The sequence below is a fragment of the Eleutherodactylus coqui genome, chromosome 4 (genome assembly GCF_035609145.1).
Source record: "Eleutherodactylus coqui strain aEleCoq1 chromosome 4, aEleCoq1.hap1, whole genome shotgun sequence".
NCBI classification, from domain to species: domain Eukaryota; kingdom Metazoa; phylum Chordata; class Amphibia; order Anura; family Eleutherodactylidae; genus Eleutherodactylus; species Eleutherodactylus coqui.
The window spans coordinates 88,048,803-88,073,264 of NC_089840.1; the positions used below are offsets into that span (position 1 = coordinate 88,048,803).

Genomic DNA, 24,462 nt, shown 5'->3' on the forward strand with positions numbered 1-24,462 from the left:
TGGCGGCGCGGGGGGTAGCAGCGGGGAACAGGGGGGAGTCCTCTCTCTCTTTCTCTACCCCCCACTCCCCGCTGCAACCCCCCACTCACCCACGGCGCCCACGAATCTTTTCGCCCGAGTACGGAAGTACTCGAAAATCGCGGTACTTGGGCGAAAAAGGGGCGTGGCCGAGTAGGCTCGCTCATCTCTATTTAGTACACATTCATATCACAGATGTAAATGTGAGGCTCTGTTCACACCAGCATCTAATCCATCATGCTTATTCCTATGACTCTAGTTAGTCCGGCTGACAAAAATAATGGATCCCCAATAAAATGGGAAAACTGCCAAAGAGAACAGAGACTTGCCAATTCTGAGAGATCCAGAAAAAGAAACATTTACATATAAGATGTACCTTAAACATGGCAGCTTGGGGTTCTCCAAGCTCATGAAATGGAGGTCTTCCCGTTGCCATTTCAATTATAGTACATCCAAGAGACCAGATATCAGCAGGAGCACCATATCCTCTAGGTCCTTTATCAATGATCTCTGGAGCCATGTATTGTAATGTGCCTAAAACAAGGAGATTATACACAGAAATGAAAATAGAAAAAAATTAAAGGGGCACTAACTTTTTAGACAACTTCTGCTCATCTACTAGCTTGTGATAGTCTCATCATTTCTGTAATATACTTGCATTAGAGAGATTCTGATGCTTTACCAAAGTAAATCAAGTTTGAAGTGGCTGCCACATGGGGTCGACCTTCCAGTTTCTCTGCAATCCACTATCTCAATATGTACATTGCTTCTGTAGTAACAAGGACACAGGGGTGTTTTCTTAGCAATAGAGTGAGGAGTTAACTTCACATGGGAGCTCCCATGCACTCAGAGGCTGCAAGTGTACAGATCTGCAGACACTGTGAAAATGATCTACACAAGCTCTGCTTCTTCTGCATGCACACATTATATATATATATCCCGATAGTGGATTGCAAACAGCAGGGCAACAGAAAAATGGGAGAAAACCATCTGAAAATCAGAACGTACAGACATTAAACGGTGCAAACAACAAATGAGTGGGAAATGAGAATCTTTTATATTTTAGAAAACTTGTTATAAACTATGGTAGGTTTTAATTACCTTCAGGTACATTAATTACAAAAAAACAGAGGAAAAGTAACAAAGTCATTAGTAATATCTGCAGTTGTTGCTCCTTTTATTATAGGGTCATTAACATTATCCAGCAGGTGTAATGGGGCTGTATTGCTGAATCTTATTCACACTTGGCAAACTACAAGCATTTCATGGACATAAAACTAGTTGCAAGGCTTCTAATTAAAGCTTGCCATTAATAAGATTAGGGAACCTGTCCAAATCATTAAGCAGTCTGCTGGAAGAAGTCAACACATTCCTCAGCTGTCCCTAAGACATAACTAAATGAGTTACCTTCTGTTACAAGTAACATTCAGTCAGAAGTTCAAACAAATTACAGGAAACAATACTTTTATGTGAAAAAAAAGGTACACTCGGGGTCCTAGATAGTTATTGAAGACCACCAAGCTGTACAAATGAAATGTAACATGATTCAAATCACTATGGCCTGTACGATTCATAGCCCTGAGCATTCTGCAGTATCTCACAGCATCTCTGCAAATCTGTACTATACCAATGGGTCATTTATTAGTGACACTCATCTGTTAACACATTGGACACTCTTTGGCTTTCAGAACTGCAGCAATTTGTCATGGCCTAGACTTCAGAAGGCGCTGAAATCCTTCGGCAGAAACATTGGTCCATAGGGACAGGATAGCTGCTTGTAGTTGTCCCAAATTAGATGGAGGTACAGACATGCTCTGAACAGCTAATGGGAAGTATTTATCGATTTATGTTATTTACACCAAATTCTGACCCTCCCATCAGTCCAAGAAAGACTAGAAGCAATGGGATGAAACGGAAAGGGAGGAGACACCAATTAGATATTAGAAAAAACTTTCTGACAGTGAGGGTGATCAATGAGTGGAACAGGTTACCACAGGAGGTGGTGAGTTCTCCTTCAATGGAAGTGTTCAAACAAAGGCTGGACAAATATCTGTATGGGATGATTTAATGATCCTGCACTGAGAAGGGGGTTGGACCCAAAGACCCTGGAGGTCCCTTCCAACTCTACCAGTCTATGAGTCTATGAGCATGGTGCAACAGATATCTGGACTCATCTGACCGGGCAATGGTTTTCCACTGGTCAGTGATCCAATTTTTTAACTATTTTGTCCACTGGAGTCTTGCCTATTCATCAGAACAATTCTTGACATCCTCTCCTGACCTCTTTCGGCAAACTTGTCTACATCTGCGGGATCCCCTTTCACTGGATGTTTTCCTTGATCACACCATCCTTGGTATAAGTTTGACATTGTTGCACAAGAAAACTCCACCAGGTTGGCAGTCTTTGAAATCATGGCCACGGCTAGTCTAGTTCTGATGACTATTGCTTGTTTGAAGTTGCTCAGATTGCTCGATTTTTCCACTCTAAGGTGGAGCCACAACGAAAAAAAGGCCATGAAAAGCTTGCTCACATGACTTTGTGCTGTAATCCAGAATCACGTGTCTAACTTCCACACAGGGAATGACAATAGTGAAGGGGTCAGTGTCTGTAATAAAGCGGCTAGCCAGTGTGTGGCTGCATTCCTTAGTGAGTTTCGTCCGATTCTCAGGTGAACAAAACTTACAGGAGAAAAGAATTAATTCATTTCAATAGGTTAATTTATATTATCACTTTTTTATTCAGCCTAATATCCCGAGTCTGAAAATCACTGTGTCCTAGTCTTGGGCAATTTTTGTTCAAGAATTGCGCATTATGTTTATGGGAGAATTAAAAAACGCATCATTTGCATGCAAGTATGATCCTGTTTAAAGCATTTTACTACTGGAACCACGTGCGACTTATTGCATGCGCATGAAAAAGGGATGTAAAATCTGATGCAAATCATGTGTTTTATTGCAAAAATGCATTGTGCACCCATGAAAATTGCAGGTTGCTCTCACCCTACATTGCACTCACCCGTGTGAATACAGACTTCAATCAAACAAATCAGCAGTAAATATATTGGAGATTACACAAGGGACACAGTAAAGACCATAAGGGCTTTCACACACTTGCGTTTTTTTAAACACTGCGTTTTTTTCAACGCAATTGTCAATGGGACTTTCTAATGTTAAAAACGCATCTCACAAAAATCCCAAAGCACAAACTTGCGATGTGTTTTTAACATTAGAAAGTCCCATTGACATTTGTGTTGAAAAAACGCAGTGTTTAAAAATTTTTTTTTTTAAATCGCAAGTGTGGGAGCGCTAATAAATACAAAATCTCCATTTCTTGAGGTCAGCAGCCATTGATTGCTGTACAGGAATGAGGCCTATTCCAAGTCTTACGATCAGGCCCCATAAATGCTGGTAATGCTCCTGTGTCCCACATACTGCTGCCACCACTGCTGTAGGATACCATCCTGGAAACTTATCAGCTATATAGTACTTGTGGGGCAATTTGGAACTAAAATGGTAAAATGTTTGTGGTCACGATCATCATCTTACGGAGGCAGTTTATTGCATTTATATATAAAAATGTGTTAATACTGTAGGATCGGTCATCACACAGGGGTTTCTCCTGACAATTGTTCTAACATTTAAACATATTAATACAACTAAATACGCCAAATGTAAACTGGTGCTCACAGATGCACTTTAGTTTTACAATATAATGACTATTAATGAGAATAATGCAGAACTAGTATTTTTTTTTGTACAATGTTCCTACAAAAGCAATATAAGAACTGCTAAGAAAGTATGTTGTAGCTACTCGCACTGAACATTAGGGGGCACCATAGAAAGATCTTCAGGGTTTTAATATCAATTTTTAAAACTGTAAAAAAAAAAAAAAAAACAACGCCCAAAAAACAGATTTCCAATGGTGGCTAAAATACATCCAAAAACTGATCCAGCACTCAGAGTCCAGAATATAAATGCGATTTAGATACAATTAAGATCACAGCATGGATCTGATGCTACAATTTAAAAGGAAGTTGCACTCCTAACGCAATGAATGAGAGCAAGTTACATTCAAAATGCTCTGAGTCTATTCTCGGATTACAATTCTAATCAGAATTAATAAAGCTCCATTTATACATGTGTTGTTTATGATTTCCCACATCTCTGGGCAAACCGCGGTTCAGTTTAAGTTATTATAATGAGAGGTGTTTTTTTGGTTTGTTTTAGCTGATAGACACACGGTACCCAACACTTGTTTAATGGTGGCTGCACTACAATTTTTCATAATGATAATATGAAAAATGTGATAATTTTTTGCAACCAGATATCTTTTAAAGGCCCATTTACACGGAGCGATGATCACTCAAAAATCGCTAAAAAGCAATCGTTTGAGCAATAATCGTTACGTCTAAACGTGCGGCCATCGTGCACTGCTAGATGATTGTTAAACCCAAGCTAAAAATCGTCCTTCAGCCTCATCAGCAGTTCTCCATGGGTAGTGCTGATAGCATTGTTTACCGCTGGAGAACAAAAGAACTGAAAGCAGATAGGAGCCCTCGGAGTATTAACTGCTTTCAGTGAAGCAGTCATCTGCACACTTAATTGTTCTTAAGAAGCTGAGTAGCTACTTAGTAGTTTATGTAAAATGATCGCTCAAAGCTGTCACTCAAACGGTCGTTTGAGTGATCATCGCTCTGTGAAAATGGGCCTTAAGCCAATGAAAAGCTATTGTTATCTCGCTACAAAACGCATGTATGAGAAGCCCATGGTTTCCAATGGGTTCTTTCACATGAGAGATGTTTTGTAGCCTAAAAGAACCCATTGGAAACCATGGGCTTCACATGCATGCGTTTTATAGTGATTATTTTGCCGCGAAATTTTGTAGCTCGTGTGAAAGAGGCCTAACACAGCAGAGACCACTGAAAAGCTACTGAAAGGGCAAATAAACTGTGGCACAGAAAGTTTTGTGTTAAGTGTCAAGTTAAACTTTGCTAAATCTGTAATCCCTACATGTTCATAGTTTTCGGATTGTTTTACATTTCACTTGTAATTAATGCGTTTACATCTTTTGTATGTTGGCTGCAAAAAAAAAAGGATCAAAATCACTTTGCAAATTGTAGCGTGCAAAGCCATCTGGTGCTTCGTGCACATTATACTCTCAGTTCATCACAAAGCGGTCAACCGCCCTCTGCTCGCTAACGTTTAACCATTTAATTTCTGTTTATCAGATATGGTTTATCAGTTTTTGGAATGCACTTCTCTTATGGCTATAACCTTTTTATTAGAACTCTCTTCATGGAACAATTCTTTTTTAAAAACCTCATCCACTTGTAGTATACTTTGTACGGTCACATTCCATCTTAGGTGTTTGAGGTCTGGCTAGAGTTACACACACACAGTGCTTACTAGGTATTCTACTTCTTTACACTGCAGTTTTCTCTGTAAGGCTCTGTACATATTCTTCTTAATGGTCAGAAAATTAATTAGAATGGATCAGTTACAGCTGTAACAGATAATGTAAAAGGAGAAACCAATGTGATCAGAACTTGTATTACAAAGTACAATATTGCTGACAGAGTGGAAACGGACAGCAGATTTGGGTCTTCTCAGAGACAGCAGCTCTAAACCAACATCTTGTATGTAAGGGACATAGTATGTTAAGCTGAAAATAGACATAGGTCCATTTAGTTCAGCCTATTGCCCCACTTCCCCCCATAGGTTGATCCAGAGGAAGGCAGAAAAACCTCAATGAGGTAGAAGCAATTTTTCCTTATTTAAAATGGGAAAAAATCCTTTCCAACTCCAAATCTGGCAATTGGAATAATCCCTGGATCAATAACCCTTCTGAAGTAATCAGTGACTAGAACATGTAATATTGTAACACTCAAAAAAGGCATCCAGGCCTCTCTTGTATTCTTGAATTTACCATCACCACATCCTCAGGCAGAGAGTTCAATAGTCTCACTGCTCTTACAGTCAAGAAACGCCTTCTATGTTGGTGTAGAAACCTTTTTTATATTAATTATATCCCTACTAACTGTTCTGCCAGTTTTAACTGTACTAACCACTCCCACCGCTTCACGCCCATTTTCATTACTTGAGCCCAGGTCATCATCTATACTATCTTCCCCTCTGTCTGGTTCCCCCCTCCCCTTCCAGTTCCTAGTTTAAACACTGCTCCAACCTTCTAGCCATCTTCTTCCCCAGCACAGCTGCACCCTCCCCATTGAGACGCAGCCCATCCCTACGGTAGAACCTGTAGCTGACAGCAAAATCACCCAAGTTCCCCAGAAACCCAAACCCCTCCTTCCTACACCAACTCTTGAGCCACTTGTTTACCTCCCTAATCTCTTGCTGCCTTTCTCGTGTGGCACGGTAGTATTTCAGAAAATACTACTTTGGAGGTCCTTGCCCTAAGCTTACATCCTAGTTCCCTGAAATAATTTCTAATGATTTGAGGCCCTTCCACCTCCCTCTAACCTTGTCATTGGTGCCAATGTGTACCATGACTGCTGGATCCTCAACAGCCCCTCCCAGTCATCAGTCAACCCGATCCGCGATGTGTCAAATTTGAGAGCACCAGGAAGACATCACATGATTCGACGATCCCGGGCTTTGTGGCAGATTGTCCTGTCTGTCCCCCTAATAATGGAGTCTCCCACTACCAGGACCTGTCTAGCCTGCCCTGTGTTCCTATTTCCCTTCTTACTAGACCAGACATCCCCCTGGCGGTCAGAGGCCATGTCGTGCTGCAGCAGTGCCAACCCTGTAATGGCATCCCCCTCATCTGCCAACTTTGCAAACGTGTTGGGGTATGCAAGTTCAGGGCTAGCCTCCCTGAATCTCTTCCCTTTACCCCTTCTGTCATCCAGCTAGCAGCCTGCTCATCCTGCTCTCCCAAACTACTTTCCACCCCCACAACTACCCCAGCGAGTGTCTGCTCAGTGAGAAGTAAACTCCTTTCCTCATTGGCAATAGATCTCAGTGTTGCAAGCTGCGCATATAGATACAAGCTCTGGGCTTCCAAATGTGCAGCCCGGTCACATCGCGTACAGCAGTATGCATCCTCGAACGGCTGTTCAGGGGCGGCATACATGGGCACAAGATGTACACTAGACTGCATTGTCAATAATGGATCACATTCTCAATGCAGATTGTACGGATAGATTAAATAAGTAATATAGGCAAAAATTAAAATACATTTATTAAGTAGATAAAGACAAGTGACTCCCTGAATCCAAAGTCACTAATCTCAAATCACACACTTAAGAAACAGCACACCTACAATACAGCTCGCACACTCCCTTTGTTTGCTTTATATCACTCTTATCTGTAGTACTTCTGCCCTTTCTCAGTTTGTCATATCATGCAGCAAATCTACATTCTGGATTTTACAGAAATCAACAAGCACTATGCAGACTACTACTGAAAAGGTGTAAATGTTTCTGCCCTCTCCCGGAGGTCATGCCAGTGATGCCCTTTGCTTGTCCTGTAGTATCCTGTGATGACAGCATACTGGGAGTTAAACAGATCAGCAGTTTCTCGGGTCAGCTGCTATTACAGCTACTGTTCTGCTCCAAACTGTAGAGCGGCTGTGCCTGCATAGTGGAGTAACACAATAGTGCGTGCAGGCTCTCTGAGGACTCTTCTGTGCCATACTATTCCAGAGCATGTCCTCCATGAGTTCATATACTACCTTAGTAGTTCATTATGTAATAACTACAAGGACATGTCCTACTATACATCTTCATGCCATGCAGCCAAACTATACAGTAGTAATCATCATCCTAAGGCTCTCTGGCAAAACTATAACTCCCAGCCTGCAATGAGACACCGCACTGCTGTACAGTATAATGGTGAAATATGAAATGACACTATGGGGAGACATCAGAGAAAATAGTGTAATGAGAACATTAGGCAATGAAAGCAAATAGCTACTGATGTTGACCTAAACATAATTAACAGTGATCTCTGTAATCAAGGAAATAATATAACCAGGTTATTACCAGTAAATGTCTCGGTGCATGGGTTTACTCCAGCAAGTCGCTTTGATGTCCCGAAATCTGATATTTTTACTACTCCGCTATATGTGTTGACTAGAACATTGTCACCCTAGAAAAAAAACAATACTGGTTAAATAAAGTGAAAAACTGTCTCGTTTTGCTAATCTAAAAAGTGTAAAATTAATATTTGTGGGGCAACCCCTCCCTTTAACTTTACCTCAGAGGATCCTTAAAGGTGCTGTTAGGGTGGATGACAGGGAGCCGGGTGCTCGCTCTGTATTTTGCATACTCACCAGCTTCCTCATTCTCGCCTGTGATGTCCAAACAGTAGCCGAGAATCTGACTCTGCATGTGCTCTCCCATAGACTTGTATAAGAGAGCACATGCATAAGACTCTGAAAAGAGCCGTTGTGACTGCTACTCTGCTACCCGAGTCAATAATGTATTTTTACTGTGGGAAGTAAATCTGTGTTTGTATTAGGCCGTACTTAAATGGACGAGAAAAACACGTGATTTTCGTGCGACACACAGAACTCGCACATTGTAACCCCCCATCATTTCCAATGGGTTACTCTACATGGGCGTTTCTCTCTTCCACACCAATAGTGTGAGACAGAATACCTGACACAAATCCTATTTTCATATGATTCTCATGAAAGAGTAGGAGTTAAAGCGTCTCGCGCGGACAGGTTGTCTGTGTGCTGTGCGATACGAGTTGCGCTGTAGAATCTTGGGTGCAACTCACTATCAGCCGTGTAAGTGCAGCCTTACGCTGACAATACAAGATTTTTTGTATAAATATATAAACTTTGTCTTAAGTTTTATTTTAAAAGCTGATCAAAACTACTTTTAAACCACATCTTAAAGAATTGTGTTAAAGAGAAGCCAACTTCTTCTAACTTCCTTAAAATCACTTCATTTAACCCTTTCCAGTCCAATGTCGGGCCTGCCCCGGCATCATAATTTCCCTCCACAGCTCCGAGGTCGGGCAGGCCCGACACTGCAGTGCAGGAGTGCATCTGCACCCGATCGTCAGACACATCGGGTGCAGATACACTCCTGCACTGGTCCTCATTGAGGAGCCCCGAGGAGAAGGCAGAAAGGGTTTTTAACCCTTTCTGCCTTCTCCTTTACACATTACATAGCGCTCAATTAGCGCTATGTAACGCACGGAGATTCCGGATGGCGATCATGTGACCGCCGGTGTCACCTGACCCCCAGCTGTCACATGAACGCCGAGCCGGGAGCCTGCACGGTGGGGGGACCTGCTTACCTGTCCGGCGTCTTCCGCATTCTCCCTTCTGTCTCCCGGCTCGGCGATCATGTGACCGCTGGGTGCCACCTGACCCAGCGGTCACATGATCGCCGACTCAGGAGGCAGAAGGGAGAATGCGGAAGACGCCGGACAGGTAAGCAGGCCCTCCCACGGTGCAGTGAGCACCTGCACCCTCCTGAACTGTGTCAGTTCAGGAGAGTGCAGGGAAATGTATTTTTTCTCATCCATTCTCACCGGCTCCAATTTATTTGGAGCTGGGGAGAATGAATGAGAAAAAAAAATTGGATTGGAAAGGGGTAAATATACATTATACACATCATTTTTATTCTGCTTTTTCTAGCCCGGGGAAGTTGGAACAACTGTGTTTAATACATGCGAATAATTTGTGGAATTCAACATTAACTACTAACATAAGCAGTGTAGAACACACAAAAGAAGAATATGTGACACCGATCGTGAATTCAAGCTATGACTAATATTGCAGAGCAAGCATTTGTCTATTATTAGTTTATCCAAAGGGTTAAAGGTACCTTTATACAGAACAACCATCGTTCCGATAGTCGCTCAGAAAAGTCGTGGAAACGGAAAAAAGGCAGTTGTTTGTTTGCATTTACCCAAAATGTAAAAGGCAAATGTTTATACAAATTATTCACCAATTTATTCGCAAGTTGTTTGCTTTTTCAAGTGATTATTCAGCAGGTGGTCATCCTGTGTGAAGGTACCCTAAAAGCTTGGATATGCTCATATACATTCAGAAGTAGAAAACGCAAATACTGGCATTTTATCAGGCATTCAGCTGCCTCCGATAACATTTTCAATCCTCTCTGCTCACACAACGCCACTAAAGTAACCTCTCAAGTTAAAATATTAAAGGAGTTTTCCCACAACTTGAAATTGCTCCACAGTCATTCGGTCCTTCCTGGTTGATGCTGACCATGTGACTGCTGCAGCCAATCACTTTGCACAGCAGTGACCTTCTATAGTCAGTGATTGGCTGCAGCAGTCACATGTCCTAGTCAGCAGTAACCAAGTAGTACAGAATGATTGTGAAGCAATTTCAAGTTGTGGATACCCCCTTACATTGGCTCCAGGACAATGATTTGTAAGTTAAAAACATTGTTGCATGAGACTTTATCTCCATGGAAGACAATTAATTAATCCAAAAACACCCAAATATTCCAAAAGCCCCCAAAATGTCAAACCTAAAGTACTTAAGAACATGTAGTACTGCACTATACTGTAGAGAGGCGCTACCAGCCAGCCAGTAAATGCACTTTAGTAATCCAGATGTTTTACCAGTAAAATGTCCATGCCGATTGGCTGGAAGATCCAATCTCTCAGAACATCGAACAGATCAGGACTGTTTATAGCATTGCAATGTATGGCAAATGTGGTTTCAAGTTACAATGGCCCAGGACAGAATGGAGCATCTTAAAAATATTGTAAGCTTAGGCCACTGTAACGCGAAGGATCACTAAGTCTTTCCGCAGTTCTTGCAATGAATAGCTTATGTACAAAATTAATGTAATTCCATTGAAAAAAATTATGTAGCTTTAAAAAAAAGTCACAATTTGTCATTGTAATGAGACCTTCCATCTTATCAATCTGTTTCGAAGCCTCCCCAAAGAACCTGTGTGTTCCCTATAGTGTAAATCCCATTACTACAAATCAATATTTAGGCAATTTATATAGGACCAAAATAAAAAATTTACCCCTCCCCCTTCTGGCTAGAGTTTCATTCTTGATCTCATATTAAAGCCAAGAACCCAAGCCTGCGCTAGGGGGGATTCAAATGGAAGCTGCACATACTGAACTTGCAGCTCTCATTTCAGCTTGTGTAAAGGAGGAGAGGATGGGCCTATGGGAGATAAATATTATGCAGGAGGAGGAGGAGAACAGATCTTCCTCCTGTCCCTGTATAGCTTTATAGCATCCATGGGGAGGATGAACTTTTGTTTATGTCATTACCCCGCTTATCAATCAGAAAGGATGCTTGCACTCGGACTGTCACATATGTGGAGATGTGTCTTTTCTCAGAAAGGAGTGAGAAGCTGAACATTTGCTGATCTATTCACTCTTCTGCACCTAATTAGGCTGTTTATTGACTTTGTGAACTGGCCATTTCCCCTTCAGTTGCCACAGTCAATGCTGACCTTGGCATCTAAGAGCCCTTTTACACACAGCGATTATCAATCGAAAGTCGCTCAAAAGCCATCTTTTGAGCAATAATCGTTGTGTGTGAATGGATGCCCATCGTGCACTTTTCGTCCATTGCTCACTTACACAGCATGCGATAAAAAGGACCACACGCTGTGATTCTCGTCAGTCAGAGCTGATAGTATTCTTTCAGCAGCTGTCCCACTGGAGAACAATAGTGATATAGTTAAAGAACAGACCACCCGCTGTTCTTTAACAACATGCTAATGAAGCTAGTTAGCTACTAAGGAGCTGATTAACTCATTAGAAGCTAATTAAAAATGATCTAGCAGTGAAAAGGACCCCAAGTGGTCACAACTTCTACAGAAAACGAAATGTCTTTTAACCCTTTCCAATCCAATTTTGGATTCAGGGTTTCCTAAAAGGCTTTCTCTTTTTGCTGTTATACAACAATGCCATCTGCTGTCTAAAGCCAGTGTGTGCGCCAGAGGGGCTCTGACAGTGGAGTGGCTGGCAATAGACGGTAAGAATACCCTGTCAGACATCTTCTGACATTGGAGCTGTACAAGCTTTAATCAGAATGTAGGAAGACCTCAGACGGTGGATTGGAAAGGGTTAAAACCCTCACAAAAAAATTAATATGTACATTAAGTTTCCTTCTCAGTAAATGCTGTTAAAAATATTACCAGAATAACAATTGATTTAATTCCTAATTTGGTAGGCAAAATTAACAGAAAACTAAGGAATTAATAGAAATCTATTTTAACGGTAGCCTGTGATTTCTGTTTCTTTTAGCTCCCATACATTTATTGTACTCTGATGGTGCCATAATCCGTCTGTGAATTAAATATCCCACATACGGGGGGCGTGGCCAAGCAGCCGACCTGACCGGCCGCATGTAAGAAGGGCTCCTGCTCAAACCGACCAACCGGTAATCCTGCACTGATCCTGAGGACTCCCAACCCCGACATAACACCACCGGAGGAGAGGGGGAAGAGACTGGACCCCAAGACACTTACCCCTGACGGACGAGGCGCAGCAAAACCGGAGCTAAAGAAGAGGCCTGTGAAGCTGGGAGCGCCGCCATTACAGAGCTCGTGTCATCAGCCGACTGGCGGGCTCTGGATCTAGCGCTGCACACAGCGGAGGGCGAGGAACGGGAAGCCTGGACCACCGGTGAGGCTGCGAAGCGCTGTAGCACCTGCCCGGCGCCGCAGCAAGAAAACCCTGAAGGTGAGCACGGGAAGCCGCGGTCGCCATTTTGTGGAGAAGACTCCCGACCGGCGAGCGACTGCCCGAGCCTGTCGCCCCCCTTACCGACACAGAGAGGAGGAGGATCGAGCGCTGGGTGAGGTGTCTGTGGCGCCGGCAGCCATAGCGACGCCGGCGACAGACTTGCAGCGCCGCGACTGACGCAGCCGCCATCCTGAGGACGGGGCAGACGGGCCTAGCAGCGAAAGGTCGCATAAAGAGGCCGCACAGAAAGAGGCGGGAAGCCGAGACGACCGGCGGCGCCGCGGAGCACCGAGGCACTCATAAAGCAACCACCAGACAGGAGGGACTTGGAGGGCGAACACGCGGTGCCGCAGCTACTGCCGCCATCTTGCGGGGCAGACCCAGCCAGCCGGCAATAACTCGGGCCCCGCGCCTCTATCAGCATAAAGAGGGGATCGGACGCCGGGCGAAACAGCCAGGGCACCGGCAGCCACAGCAATACAAACGGCAGATCTGCACTGCCGCGGCTGACACAACCACCACCTAGTGGGCTGAGCCGGCGGAACTGGCGGTGAGGGGTCAGGAGAAGAGGCCGCACAGAGATCCCCTACCTGGAGGAGAAAAGCAGCGCCAGCAGCAGCAACCAGTTAAGTGCACTGGGGGGGAAAGGGGAGAAAAGGAGCAGCAGCTACTGTACCCTATATAAACAAGACGCTAGAGAGTGGGACCCCCCTCCCCCACAATACCTAGAGAAAAGGCCAAAGAAGCAGCCCCAGAACACCCCCCCAAACAAAGGGGGAAAAAGAGCGTAAGGCCTGCAAGAGACCACCACTGCTGATAACAGAGAATAGGGCAGACACCACGTACATAAGCCCTGCACCGAGTATACTGGTGAAGCCAGCACTATAAAACACAGGCAAGCAACCGAATACGCCGCTAAATATCTCTGACAGAACAGCATGGGGCCTACCAGGCAGAACGCTGCAGCAGATAAATTAAAGGCATTTGTCAGAAGCGAAAACCGCAGGGATACAAGCTCTGATTCCGCGCCGCCAGCCCCGGGGGGCTCACCCCCTCCGACAAAGAACACTAATCCAAACCTAACAGAAGGGACAGTTCAAACCCTACAGCAACTATCCGAACAGCTACTGACAGCAATCCAGACATCCACGACTACTCTTACCAGTAAAATTGATGAAGTTAAAATGGATGTCAGTCTTCTTAGACAAGACCTTCAAAATCTGAGAGAAAGAGTCACAGCTACGGAAGATAGAATATCTACGCTAGACGGCACCGTCCCCCCAATGTCAGCCGCAATAAGAGATCTTACGCAGAAAGCCGACTTTTGGAGACAAAGCGGACGACCTCGAAAATCGTTCACGACGCAATAATTTGCGCATAGTCGGCCTGCCAGAAAGAACCGAGGGACAGAGACCGGAAGAATTCTTAGAGAAATGGCTCCGCGAACTTCTTCCCAATGCAGAACTATCACAGGTCTTTGTCATCGAACGGGCTCACCGAGTGCCAATGAAGCCACCCATACCCGGTGCCCCACCCAGACCGCTACTGGCAAAGTTACTCAATTCCCGTGACAGGGATATCATTCTGCAAGCTGCCAGAAAAGGAGGACCCCTACGCCATGATAATGCCACAGTGCCCATCTTTCCGGACTTCTCGGCAGACCTCCAGAAGCAAAGAGCCTCGTTCTTCAACATTAAAAGGCAACTTAGAGATCCGCAGCTCCCGTACTCTATGGTGTATCCAGCGCGACTACGAGTGATTGACGGAGATCGCACCCGTTTCTTCTCTTCACCATCCGAGGCAGAAGAATGGCTGACCACCAGACGACGGACAGAAAGACTGTAATGTATACCAAAACCTAACCATTATTTTTGTCCTCCTTTAGGTGACGGGACTTTCATACCAAATATAAAGGGCCCATCAAGGCCGCCTAATTGTGCTGCAGGCTGCTAGCCTGGGGGGGAAACACCCCCCTCCAGGTTACCCCTGGCAATAACCGCCCCGTGTTCACCTCTCCCCCCCCCCTCTCCCAGGAAGCGAGTCATAATAAACTCCTTAATACGCTCCTGGCGACCACATGTGTTGTGCCTACAGGAGACCCACCTCACGCCCGAAACCTCTAAATGCCTGCTAAAGCCATGGGTTCAGTGGTCAGCACACTCACATCACACGTCATATTCCAGGGGGGTGTCTCTATTGATAGAGAGGTCCATCAGATGGGAGGTAGAACAATTAAAAAAAGACCCAGAGGGTAGATACATCTTCGTAAGAGCCAAAATAAACAATGAACCATATGTACTCCTATGTTACTATAACCCACCAACAACGTCAACAGCCCTGCTGGCAGAAGGCATACAATTTGCCTCATTTACACCAGATGTAACGACTATCTGTATGGGGGATATGAATATGGTCATGGACCCACACCTGGACAGATTTGGAGGGGGTGCTCGGGGGGGCGGGAGACGGGGGCCCGACCCGCCTGGCCTCTATGATCTTGGTGGCGGGATGGCTGGATCTATGGCGAACATTTCACCCCCACCAACAGGAGTTTTCTTGCCATGCAGCTCATAATCATGCATTGAGCCGAATAGATTATATATTTGGATCCCCCTTATTGTTTGCAAAAATAGAGTCCATAGAATTTCTGCCAAGAGGGGTTTCAGACCACTCATCGATCTGAATGGTTCTTAAAAAACCAGGCCCCCCTGCAATTAGGAAGCAACGGATACACCCGTTCTGGCTTTCACTGCTTGGCCCAAATGACCGAATAATAGACCAAATTCAGATATACTACGAGGCGCATGAGGAAAGCCGGGATAGGATGCTGGTGTGGGAAGCCTTTAAGCCATACCTTAGAGGATGCTTTAAATCCTCAATCTCCTTCATTTAAAAAACCGCAGCTAAAAAGGAGGAACAGTTAGCGCAACAATGCCAACAACTAGAAAAAGAATTTATAGCCCATCCCTCAAACGATAAAAGAGATAAATGGCTACAGGTAGGTAGAGAGTATCTGATGCATTTGAAAGAAAAGGCTCAGAGGAGACTATTCTTCACCCACCAGTCCTTTTTTGAGCTAGGTAATCAGTCCAGTAAATTGCTAGCATATATGGCCCGACAAGAGACTACTTTCCCGGCTATATTAAGGATCAAATCAACCGAGGGCACAATACTCACAGACCCCCAAGATATACTAGAAAGATTTCAACAATTCTACCAAGACCTATACCAGTCCCAGATTAACTACACCCCAGCAGAGCTAGAGAATTACCTAACCAACATAACATTTCCAGTAATACAGCAAACGCACAGATCTCTATTAGATGGCCCTATCACAATAGAAGAAATAAAGGAGGCGATGAAGGGCATGGCAAAAAATAAGACCCCGGGTACAGACGGTATACCAGTAGAAGTTTATCTTCAGTACAGAGAGGAAATAACACCACAACTACTCTCACTATATGAGGATATATTTGAGAAAGGACGCCTTCCAGAGTCGATGTTAGAGGCTAATATAGTCCTTATACTAAAGCCTGAAAAGAACCCGGAGGAGTGTGGGTCGTATAGACCTATCTCCCTCTTAAATACAGATTATAAAATCCTCGCCAAGGTACTGGCTTTCAGGCTGAACCAAGCAATTAAGGATATAGTACACCCGGACCAATCCGGATTTATTCCGGGAATGTCCACGTCAGACAATATCAGAAGGACGCAGGCAATTACGCAGGTGGGACGGAGGTGGAGAGAAAGCTGGGCCCTGGCCTCATTGGATGCTGCCAAGGCATTTGACTCAGTGGAGTGGCCATATTTGATGAAGGTTCTGCGAAAATTTGGATTCGGGGAGCCGTTCATCAGGTGGGTCTCTATCTTATATACTGCACCGACGGCAAGAGTAGTGGCAAATGGCATGATCTCCACCTCCCTCCCACTTCACAGGGGGACCCGACAGGGCTGCCCACTTTCCCCCCTTCTATTCGCGATTGCTATAGAACCCCTAGCACTAAAAATTCGACAACACACACTATATAGGGGGATCCAGATTGGCCCCAGAGAAGACAAGATAGGATTGTATGCGGACGATATAATACTCTACATGTCGGAACCCCAAAACACCCTGCCCCTGGCCGTCTCCCAGATAGACGAATTCGGGAATTTTTCAGGCCTCCGTATTAACTGGCAGAAGTCTACCCTTATGCCGCTGAGAGAGGAGGAGTGGAGGGTGGGGGAGGTATACCACAACCTGCAAATTGTCCCCCAATTTAAATACTTGGGGGTCTACATTACCAGGGACCACACTCAAAGCTTTAATCTAAACATCGCACCCCTAATAGCAACCCTGCAATTAAAACTAAAAGCCTGGAGCTCCCTGCCACTATCTGTAGCAGGAAGAATAAATCTTATTAAAATGATAATTCTCCCCAAATATCTATACCGGCTAGAGCATGCAGAAATAACTATAACACAAAAATTCTTTAAGACAACTAACTCATTAATAACATTGTTCGTTTGGGGGAAGGCTAGAGCCAAACTCCGTATGGAAACCCTACAAAAGCCTAAAGAGCTGGCGGGAATGGCGCTGCCGGACTTCAAAATATACTACCTGGCAGGGCAAGTCAGATATATACGTTACTGGCTGTCGGGCGCCCCTCTCCCGAACTCCGAGCACCACCTGATGTACTTCCTTTCGGAGGCATCCCTCTGGATCATCCTGGTAAAACCAGGGCTGTTGACGAAACCAATGCTGCCCATTCACAGGCTCGCAATAAGTGTCTGGAGGGCATGTAGGAAACTGACGGGGCAAGAGGACACCCCCCTGGAAACCCCCTTATGGAACAACAGAGCGATGCCGCATTTATTGAACCTTCCAGACAGACAATTTTGGCTAAATCTGGGAATTACCACACTGGAACACCTATACATTGACGGGACACTAGTCTCCTTTGAGCAATTGCAGCAAATATACCGGGTACCTAGAACAGGATTTTTTAGATATCTGCAACTCAGACACGCATTGACAGCGCAATTCCCAGAACCCAGAAGACCCTTCTCCACATACCCATTAATAGGTATACTGCACACACAGGGCCCTAAGGGCCTAATCTCAAAGTTATATACCCACTTGTTATACTCTAAGATCCCCAATACACAAATGGTGGTACTGGAGAAATGGAGGGAACTTATCCCAACACTGACTAATGAGGACTGGGAGACCGCAATGGCCACCTACATCAGGGTCTCACCAGCCGCGAACAACAAACTGATCCAGTTATATATCCTGCATCAATGTTATCTAACACCAACTAGACTCCATAAAATGAACAGATCAGTGACCAGTCAGTGCCACCGATGCCGCGCAACAAACGCAAACTTTAACCATCTAATATGGGGGTGCCCGATAGTATACACATATTGGGAAGAGGTCACAGAGTTCCTGACCCAACTGATGGGAATACCAGTGCCGCTGGATCAGCAATGTGTCTGCTAGGGATCATAGATGAGGAACAATGGCAACATTATGATAAAATATTCCTTACTAAAGTATTATTTTATGCCCGCAAAGTTATAGCGCTAAGATGGATGGACAGGCGCCCTCCGACAGTTACAAAATGGCAGAGTATTATCAATACCATCCTACCATACGAGAAAATAGTTTACAAAAACAGGAAATACCCTGAAAAGTTCGACAGGGTATGGGGGATTTGGTGCGGGACAACAAACACAAACTTCATGCAAGAAATGTTCCAAAATTTATTAAGACAGAGCACACCCAGGCTTGGCAGGTAAAATGAGCAATAATGCTACGAACACTACAGATGTATGTATTGAGATATGCTGAGTAAACATAGAGAAAATGTAACGTACTTGTGTACCGAACACTGATACCAAAGAATTTTCTGATGTATGCAAAGTTTAATTATTGTTAGTGTATGTAATGCACACTGTGTAAATAATTGCTTATTCATGCAATGTACAAAATATATGTTGTTCAATAAAACGAGTTTAAAAAAAAAATATCCCACATACAGTAATACACATTTTAACTACCTTTATATCTCGATGTACTATTTGATTCTCGTGAAGATACTTCAATCCTTCCAAGATCTGTTTAGTGTAAAATTTAATGGTTGGTTCCTTCATAGGGCCCCATTTAGACCTCAAAAGAACTGAAAGGCTACCTGTTAAGAGAAAGAGACCTCATCAGGGGGATGCAGTGGTTTTAGAAATTACAATTAAGTGTTTTGCTTTCAATACTGAAATATTAAGAACTCTAAACGTAATAATTAGAGATGAGCGAACGTGCTCGTTTAGGACAATTACTCGATCGAGCATCGCTTTTTTGGAGTAACTGCCTACTTGGGCGAAAAGGTTCGGGGGGCGCCGGGAACAGGGGGGAGCTCCCTCTCTCTTTCCCCCCCACTCCCCACCGCAACACCCCGCTCACCCCTGGCGCCCCCCGAATCTTTTTGCCCGATTAGGCAGTTACTCGAAAAAAGCAATGCTCGATCGAGTAATTGCTCTAAACGGGCACGTTCGCTCATCTCTACTACCGTAGTAATGTTTATTATACCCTGTGATAAATCATTAAGTGCTCCCATATACTTACCATCACCACCACTGTTTTATTGTTCCATCGCATCCAAAATAAAAAAAGCAGCAAATTTAAACAGTATTTCTGATTGCTTTGTGTCTCCAGCTATTATGCAGAACCATGAGTCTCCATGGTAATTACTACAAATGTTATAGTATCTTTCTATGGCCGTGCTCACTTTTAGCTTTAATTAGCAACAAGTAGGGAACAGATGGAAGCGAGTTTAAGTGACCATATACATTAGATGTAGATAGACCGAAGTTACTCATTTTGGTGGAATCAACCAATCATTTGAGTGTATGGCAGCTTCCCAATTCTGCACTGACAGCAAAAGCTTGGGGAGATCAAGATCTGGCAGTTGGATTTCAACCAATCCTTCATTGGGAAATTAGTCACTGCCACAAGGGGTCTGTAGCAGCTTCCTCCTTACTGCACATGTATGTGTATGGGGTGTTGGGAGAGAGAGCTAAACATTAAATTTTTTTTTTATTTGCAAAGCTTTTTGCTTTTAATTTTAAGAGGACTGTAGTGAAAAATGTTTGCGAAGGTTGGCATGGCCTTTAAGCCCTTCAGGACCAAACAGGTTTGTGCCTTAACGACAGAGAAAATCTGGTATATGTCACGATAACCGATAACTCTGTAAAACCTGACCACGTCCAGGTAAGCCTGACCACGTCCAGGTAAGCCTGACCACGTCCAGGTAAGCCTGACATTATTTTTTCATCACATATTGAACTTTAATCAAGTTGTAAAAATAGACCAATACGACTTGCATAAATTAAGAAACCGCAAAATGTAGAATTTTTTTTCTTTTTATTTCCAACTGAAATTTGTCAAATAGGTATATATATATATATATACACACATCCATCTATCCATCCATCCATCCTTGTTTACTTTATTTTGGAAGCACATTTGAGAAATGTTGCACGTTTCTGAGCAATTTAGGCCAGATGCACACAGCCGGGTCGGATTCCGCATGAGGGAGCCCGCAGTGGAATCAAACCCTGTGCCGGCCGGTGACTGCGCGTACCTGACACCACCACTTCTTTACTGTACTGAGGATAGTCCGCACGGCGAGCTGTCGGACACATGCAGTACAGGTTTTTCTTCTCAAATCCCTGCTTCGTCGCTAGGCGATGACGCAGAATCCGTGACCTTTCCGCAATGTCATTGCAGAAGGGCCGCAGGTCGGACGGGTTTCATTGACTTCAATGGAAGCCGTCCGTGCGGAATCTGCACAGAAATAGAGCATGCTGCGATTTTTCCTCCGCGAGCGGAAAAACTGCAGTTGATTTCTGCCCATGTAGAGGAAAACGTGTTTTTTCATAGCATGCTATGGGCGGTATTTGCTGCGGAATCTGGTGGCGGATGCCCGCTCCAGATTCCCCAATGCAAATCCGCCTGTGTGCAGGAGGCCTTAGGAAATTTACTAATTAAAAGTCAATATTGAAAATTTTAAATATATGGTTTTTAAATGTAATTTATCATTTTTAATCTATATATTGTAAATTGTATTGACAATTAAATTAATTCATGTAATAACTGATTGAGCTAATAAAGTAATGTAAGGGTACGTTCACACGTAGTAGAATTGGTGTGGATTTTTTGCAGCAGAAAATCTATGTCAAATTCCATATTACCCCATTTAGTGCGGATTTTGACAAAGGCAACAGACTTCACCCCCGCTTCTTAAAGGGTAAAATTAGCCGTGAATCAACATCAAAATCCACACAAAATGGTGTGGATTTTGATGCGGACATTGTTTTGGGTCTGCATGAAAATCAGCAATGCAACAGTGGCTAAGTGTGAACGTACCCCTATAAATTTACGTCTAGATAATTGTATAGTGCAGGTTTATGTTTTAACTATCTATACTAACTAAATAGTATAGGTAATTGTAATAAAAAGGGTTAATTAGGGGTTAATATGTGTGGTTTCACAATACCTTCAGCTTCTCTCTCCACTGACCTCACACAGACTAGAGAAAGGCTATTACACCTCTCAAATGCTGGGAAAGTTTATTACTACAACAAACTTTCCTGTCCAGCATTACAAGTGTCTGTAACTCTGACAACCAATCAGGTCCCGATGACAGCACCTGAAAAACAGCCCATTAGTCAGGCCCCGTTTTCGGTGTTTCACCCACTTGTGAGGACACGATCGCCCGTTGACTGAAGAACCTAAATTTACGTTGGTGCTGCACAGAGCAAAGCAAGCAGCGATATAAATTTACAATGGGCAGTCGTAAAATGGTCAAAGGAAGATTTCATACAAATAATTTAGGGCCGGCTCTATCCGTTTTTAGCAGCACTTTTCTAAAAGCCAATTTGTATGTCCATTTTTCATTTAATAAGTTCTTGAACATTTTGAAGACTAAGATAAAGAAACCAGCGCACTAAACGTTTACACTCTGAATGTAGTGCAACGTATAATATATTGTTCAGCCCTTAAAGGAGCATTAAACATAGAAAACGCACACATACAAATTCCCAGCAGTTCCTCCCATTATCATTCTTTTCTTTGCTGCTACTTTGTCATTGCATATTACAATTATAACTCACAAAAATATAAAGCAATCTTCTATATGAACAGACCAGCAGGAGATTAAACCTTATGTTCTCAGAAGGATTTGTAAAAGACTGTTAATTTCAGGAATATGCGGAAAATGTAGCAGACTTGACAAACCAGGGGGAAAAAAAGGGGCAATATTATATTTTCTATAGTTTTATCATCTATTAAGGGGTTTAATGTTTAATTTTTAAGTGCAAATACATGAAACAAACCTCCTGGAACTTGTTCCATAAAGATTTTGATATATCCATCCTCTGAGACAGAGCCGAGATATTGAACTATGTTGCGATGCTTAAGATATTTATGAAGCGCGATTTCTTCATGAAGTGGTTGTGAATATCTGGGAAATGGGAAAATGTTGTAATTTAGTACAACCTCTAATGTAGTTAGTACTAGTCTCTCTCTAGCTAAGCTTCTCCTACAATGTAGACACAATATAAATTCCTACTTGTATACAAAACTCACCTACTATCTCTTTCTGGTATCTCCTTGATTGCTATACGGACCTGATTGCTGAGATCACGGCCTGCATACACCACTCCATAGGTACCTTTGCCCAAGATCACTCGGTCTCCATTTTCATCATAATCATATTCATACTAAAAGCCAAAATGAGCAACATATACTACATAAATTCATCAATATATGAGATAAATTAACAAAAATGACCTATGGAATGCATCTTTAAATTGCCAGCCCAGTGTGAAACCATAACTTGTAGCAACATCTACAATGACTATTGTTCCCTCACCACATTTAGTGACTATTATAATAATGGAAATATCCATCAGATCCTCGCAACAATCTCTGCTTGCAATTCCTGCAAAATAGAGGACTATTACATCAAAGCAGTAATGAGTATAGGACTCTCATAAGACAAGACACAAGACTAAGGGCTTATTCACACGAGCGTATACTGACGGCCGTTTTCACGGCTGGCCGGCATATGCTACCATCTGATGCATTCGATTCCAATGCATCAGATCACACAGGTGTTTTCCTGCGGCGTAAAAGCGCCAGGCTGGCCAATGTAGCGCCGGGCGCTTTAAGGCCGGGCAGCAGAGATAGTCCTGAAACTATCTTTGTGCCCGGAATACATCGACCGCTGCAGAGTCCTATGGGAGCCAATGACAGCGGCCGGAGAAGGGAGGGGAGACGGAGTTTAGCAGCATGACTGCTAAACTCCCTCCCCCTTCTCTCCTCATCTCTCCTCCCCTCCGGCTGTTTGTAATTAGGGGGCGGGGCTACGTTCCAAGCCCCTCCCATTGCAAACAGCTGGAGGGAAGGAGAGGGGTGGTGAGCTGGGGAGGGAAGAGGAGGCAACGGCATTGCGGCCTCAGCGTATATGCGCCGGGCCTGTGCCATGTGAATGGGAGCACAAATGTTAAATTTCTGCACCTGTTCACGCGTTTCTATGGCGCCGGTGGGTGTACGTAAAAATGTCTACGCTCGTGGGAAAGAGCCCTGAGGATCGAGAAGTGATTCTGCTTAAAACTAAATCAGTTCAGTTTCATTAATGAAAACGTGTGCGCTCTTAAGCTACTGCTCAAGTATTTTGTTCTGTGATGCTAAATCCTCCTCTGTACGCACTTACTCACCTCCAACGTATCACCATCCGCTTCCCCCTCCAGTTCTACTGTGCTGCCCACAACATCTGTGATGATTTCTTTAACAAGAGTACAAAACCTTTAAAAATGGCAAAATGACTTGTTAGACACCAAGATCCATATAATCGGATACATTATTGATGTTATTTTTAAAACAGATTTAATGTGAAATATGCCTAAATGTGGAAGGTCAGCACTACATACACTCCGTTCCAGTCACAATAATATCATTTTTGCCAGGAAATCTTCCTACTATAAATGGGCATGGAACTTTGAACACACTTTTGCTTATCCAGTAGTCAAATATGAGGAGCCACAAAAGTACAAATCACTTTACCTAAAATGACATTTATGTGCTGAAATATTGCTCTAACATGCTGCCACTAAGGGCCTCCTTTCCTTTTAACCTGCTGTCCACTGCCTGTTGTCCTGTGAAGTCCGTTTCTAATACTAGAGAGACAGACTTATTACAGGAAGTAGGAGGCTGCTTGCGGTTCTTTCATGCTACCAATAGAAGTCTATGGAGATGAGAGAGGGGGGGGGGGGGGTGGAAGCCACAGAAAGAGAACCATACAATAGCCAAACTCATATAATGGTGAGAAATGGTGCACAAAACAGCTTATTCTGAAAAGTCCGTTCAAAGTGTGGGAATAGTAAGTTGTTGTTGGTCATTTACGACCCTAAGGGTGGCTTCACACGAGCGTGTTTTTGTGCGTACATAGGTGCGTACATAAGTGTGCACCCATGTACATGTAAAAACACGCGTGAATGCAGGTCCGTGCATGGTTTTTAATGGAGCTGCGGCTGCTGCTGGAGGCTCCATTGAAGACAATGGTCTGCCGGCACCCCTGCATTGTTTTTCAGGGAAGGGCTTTACATAAAAGCCCTTCCCTGAAAAACAAAAATTTTTGTGTAAAAGAAATAAATAAATAAAAAATAAACTTACCTGTCCACCACTGCCGTGTCCCCCCACGGGGATGAAGAACACATCTGCCGTATGCG

The 24,462-nt window shown here is 43.6% G+C and overlaps 1 protein-coding gene across 1 annotated transcript in view; it reads right to left on the reverse strand.

Annotated features, from left to right (window-relative positions):
* The window catches only part of MAP3K15 (mitogen-activated protein kinase kinase kinase 15), a 144,233-nt gene that overhangs the window by 20,700 nt on the left and 99,071 nt on the right, over window positions 1–24,462 (reverse strand). The window contains exons 14-19 of the mRNA XM_066599836.1: window positions 23,452–23,539; window positions 22,319–22,452; window positions 22,066–22,193; window positions 18,736–18,866; window positions 8,025–8,130; window positions 395–552 (exon numbers count right to left, since the gene is read on the reverse strand). Coding sequence (XP_066455933.1) covers window positions 395–552; window positions 8,025–8,130; window positions 18,736–18,866; window positions 22,066–22,193; window positions 22,319–22,452; window positions 23,452–23,539 — 745 coding nt within the window. The remainder of the gene's footprint in view (window positions 1–394; window positions 553–8,024; window positions 8,131–18,735; window positions 18,867–22,065; window positions 22,194–22,318; window positions 22,453–23,451; window positions 23,540–24,462) is intronic.